Genomic DNA, 4,305 nt, shown 5'->3' on the forward strand with positions numbered 1-4,305 from the left:
CGTCGGGTTCCGCCGTAAATTCTTGCCAGAGAAGAACTCAGCGGGAGTGAGCCGGGGCGAGTTCTGCTTCGCCGCGTTGTTGGGAAGAGATGGAATGGCTGGGGAGCCATTTCGGTGGTTTCGGAGCTTGGGGGCTTTGATTCGGGGAGAGCAAGGAAGCCCCGACTTCCGCTACCCTTGGATCCACGTTCATTCTGTGGGGGATTGAGCCAGAGCAACCAAGAAGGTCGGGGGCCGTTGCTTGTTTGCTTCCTCGAAGAGTAAACGCCGTTTACTTCCCCGAAGTTAGGTAACGCAGATGCGCTCTAGAGTGGGGAGCGGGGTGATTGCGGAGGAAGGACTGAGACGCATCAGACTTTTTGGAGGAAAAAAAGTTCTCGAGTTTTGTAATTTTACCGGCTACAGAGTGGCTTGGAGGGACTCAGGCTATTAGACAAGCTGAGCAACCAGTTAGTCTCTCGCGGAGCGGCGGCTTGTTCCAGGAAGGGCCTGGCGTTTCCCTCGCCCCGTTGAACCCGCGGAAGTCTTGTTGAGGTATTAGAGGAGCATCGGTGGGGAGAGGGCCCTGCGCCTTTGCGCCTTCCCTGGAAGCCACGGCACCCCTTCTTGGTCAAGATGGAACTGAGGTCTGAGATGACCAGCGTACCCACGGCGCCCTCTGCGGTGCCCCCCAGTTCGGTGGCGGCGGCGGCGGCGGCGGCGGCGGCGGCCAGCCTGCCGGTGAGCGTAGCCGGGAGCCTTCTGCGAGGCCCGCCGTTGCTCCTGCGAGCTGCCGAGAAGTATCCGCGCACCCCCAAGTGCGCTCGCTGCCGCAACCACGGCGTGGTGTCGGCGCTCAAGGGCCACAAGCGCTACTGCCGCTGGAAGGACTGCCTGTGCGCCAAGTGCACGCTGATCGCCGAGCGGCAACGCGTCATGGCCGCCCAGGTGGCGCTGCGGCGGCAACAGGCTCAGGAGGAGAACGAGGCCCGCGAGCTGCAGCTGCTCTATGGCACGGCCGAGGGGCTGGCCCTGGCCGCGGCCAACGGCATCATCCCGCCGCGGCCCGCCTATGAAGTCTTCGGCTCCGTGTGCAGCGCCGATGGAGGCTCGGGGGGTTCAGGTGAGGAGCTAGCGCGCACCCCAACCCTGAGGCCTTGGCGACGAGCTAAAAGGCGCCCGTTTCCCCGTCGCCCCGGGATTCGAACCCTCCCCCTAAGTAAACGTAACAGGCGACAGGGAGTCCTGTGCAAGTTCTGAGAAAGTCAGCTTTTGGGTTCCCGGGCCCCGTTTAAAGCCCTTCGGCCTCAGGAATTCTACACGAAGTTTAGAATGGGACTGGCGGCCGCCGAGGAGGAAGAGGCCCGGGGCTGAGCTTCCCAATCTTTCCTTAGGCAGCCTTGGGCACCCTTAAAAAACGAGCCCTTCTGCCCGGATGCTTCTGTCCACTTTCCCACCTTTTGCTCCTTCTCCTCTTTCTTGGACTTTTTTCCCGCGCTCTCTCCGTCCCACGCTCAGTTCGTTTCCCTTCCCCGCAACCATCAACAGCTCGCCCTTTAACACGATTTGTAGACCTCAAATCTCAGCGTTTTTGCAGCCGTTCAGGATTTCTTCACGATCTGTAAGATAAGGAGTTCCCAGGTCGCTGACGGAGTTACTAAAAAAAAAAAGAAAAGAAAAAAAAGAATCCTAGTCGTTGCCTTTAACAAAGAAACATCGGTCAGGCATTTCTAGATTATAGTCCCACTTGTGTTTGCCTTGTCAAACGTAGTCAGGGATCACACCGTTGCTTTTTCTTAGCAATGTCTTCTCTTTCTTGCTCCCTTCCTCTTTCCCCCATATTCATAAAGTCTTCCACACCCATTTGGGGTCCACTTAGTGTCCCTGTAATTGTTTGACGTCATTGGATTCACTTCCAGGTAAGTTAGCATGGCTACATAGTAAACTGCCCCTTGAAAATATAGAGGCCTGTCACAGCTGGCATCGAACTGAGCCTGCCCCAACCTGGGGCTGCCTTCCTGAAGTTTTCCTCAGCGATGCTACTAGAAGTTATGATAGGAGTTGTGTTCCCGTGCATCTAAAGGGACCAGGTCGGGGAATCTTTTTCTTGCAGGTTTTTTTTTTTTTGGGGGGGGGGGGTCGGGGTCTCCTTGGCCGTCCCAAGCCAGAGAGGCGGGAGAAGAGAGAGAAGAGAGCGCCTCCTAGCGACCACAGCAATTTAGCCCTGCCAGGAGACGCCCTAGTTAGCTGCAGTGGCGGGATTTGATTTTGTACCCTAAAGTAGCTCCTTAGGAAGGTCGCCAAGGTGAGGCGAGGTCCCCCGGCAGGTGCCATCTGGGGAGGGGAAGAAAGAGAAGACGGCAAGGCATGGCGTGGAGGGTAGATTGGGAGAGCAACCTGAGGTCACCAAAGACAGCGGAAAGTGGGGATGGACAGAAGAGTGGATGAAATCAGGCTAGGGTAGAGGAGTGCAAGATCCATGGGGTGGGTTCCCTGTGGGACAGAAAGACGAGTGGTCGCTGAATTAAGCTCCTTGGTTGCTCTAAACCTTGGTTCGGCTCTAAACTGCCGAAAAGAGCCCAGCTTCAGTGCACTCGCTTTCCCATTTCTGTCGAGGTAAAGTACCTAACAGGCCCCCATCCGGCACTTGGGGGGCGGAGGCGGGGCACGCTGGCAGGGAGAGCCTAGCCCAGCTCGCTCTTTCTGTCTCTCTTGCCAGAAGTCAAGCTGCAGAAATTTGACTTGTTCCCCAAGTCGCTTCTCACCAGCCGCTCCGTGACCCCTCAACAGAACAAGCCTTTATCGCCGGATGGGACGGACGGCGCGCCAGGCACCTCATCCCCGGAGCCGACTCGTCACGGCTGTGGCTCGGGCTCCGAGAATGGCGACGGCGAGTCCTCCGTCAGCTCGCCGGTCTCCAAAGGCGCCAAAGACGGCAGCGGGGGCGGCGGAGCCGAGGAGGAGAGCACAGGCTCCATCAGTCCACTGGGCTCCGACTCGGGTTGCTCTGAGGCAGAACGGGACGAAGCAGGCGCTCCCTCGCCTGGTTTGGCCGTTGCTGCCGCGGCCGCCGTGGCGGGGAGCAGCCGGCAGCAGCGGACGCCCTTGGACATCCTGACGCGCGTCTTTCCCGCGCACAAACGCAGCGTGCTGGAGCTGGTCCTGGCCGGCTGCGGCGGCGACGTGGTGCAGGCTATCGAGCAGATCCTTAACAACCACCATCATCACCACCGGGCAGCAGGCGACGGCCCAGGCCAAGCACTTTCCGCCGCCTCTGGACTCAGCTCGGTAGGGTCGGACAAGGCGGGCGACGAGAGCTGGGCGCGGGCTGCTGGAGACGCGCCGGGGACCTTGGGTGGCCTGCAGCCTTCATCGGCTGGAGGCGCTTCGCATCACCGCCCTCTTTTGGCCGGCGCCATGACCCCGGCCATCGGCGCGCTGGGCAGCCGCTCCGCCTTCTCGCCTCTGCAGCCCAACGCTACCCATTTCGGGGCGGCGGCTGAGGCCGGCGCCTATCCCTTAGGCACGCACTTGAGTTTGAGCCCGCTGCGCCTGGCTTACTCGGCCGCAGCGGCGCACAGTCGCGGCCTGGCCTTTATGACCCCTTACTCCACGGCGGGGCTAATGCCCACGCTGGGCTTCCGGCCGCCTATGGAGTACGCCTTCAGCGACCTCATGCGGGACAGATCAGCCGCAGCGGCGGCGGCCGCGGCTGCCGCCGCCGCGGCCGGCGTGCACAAGGAACAGGCGTACCCAAACGGCCTTTACGGGCCTTTGGTGAATAGCGCCCCAGAGAAACAGTAGGCCGCAAAGCCGGTGGCTGGATTTTCTATGTACATATATGCATAGAGGGATAGAAATATATACGATATAAACTTGTGCCCAAGCGTACATCCGAGAGGTGCGCAAAGGGCAGCTGAGGCAGCGAACTCTCGGAAGGCGGCGGGGGAGCGACCTGGTCTAACCGAGGGCTCGATTCCCCGCCGGTATCGCAGCGGGTCTTAAACGCCGCTTATCCTCAGACACGAAACGCGCCAGTTAGAAGTTAAATTCCCCGGAAAGTGAAGCAGCGGAGTAGTCCAAGTTGGAGCCGAGGTGGTGGTTGTGGTGGGGCTAGAGCACTTTTCGCGGAGCAAGCGAGGAAGAGGGGGAGGAGGAGGAGGAGGAAGACGAGAAGGCGCCGAGTGAACGGGACATATTGCCAGTGGTTTAAGGCGAGGCAGAATTTTGCAAAAATGTTATGGCCCGAGAAGTGTAGCGTGTCTATGGGCAGCACTGTTGCCGAATTCTTCTGTCGGTTTCTGTGAGTAACAATGGGAAGTGACC

At 59.7% G+C, this 4,305-nt stretch overlaps 1 protein-coding gene across 1 annotated transcript; it reads left to right on the forward strand.

Moving 5' to 3' along the window:
• Positions 1–615: 615 nt before the first annotated feature.
• Positions 616–3,783, forward strand: DMRTA2 (DMRT like family A2). Its single transcript, XM_070939551.1, has 3 exons — positions 616–1,105; positions 2,614–2,661; positions 2,702–3,783. The coding sequence occupies exons 1-3, from the start codon at positions 616–618 to the stop codon at positions 3,781–3,783; spliced, it is 1,620 nt and encodes a 539-aa protein (XP_070795652.1).
• The last annotated feature ends 522 nt before the right edge of the window (positions 3,784–4,305 follow it).

The sequence above is a fragment of the Pituophis catenifer genome, unplaced genomic scaffold (genome assembly GCF_029215685.1).
Source record: "Pituophis catenifer annectens isolate HBS135680 unplaced genomic scaffold, rPitCat1.0.hap2 SCAF_3, whole genome shotgun sequence".
Taxonomy (NCBI): domain Eukaryota; kingdom Metazoa; phylum Chordata; class Lepidosauria; order Squamata; family Colubridae; genus Pituophis; species Pituophis catenifer.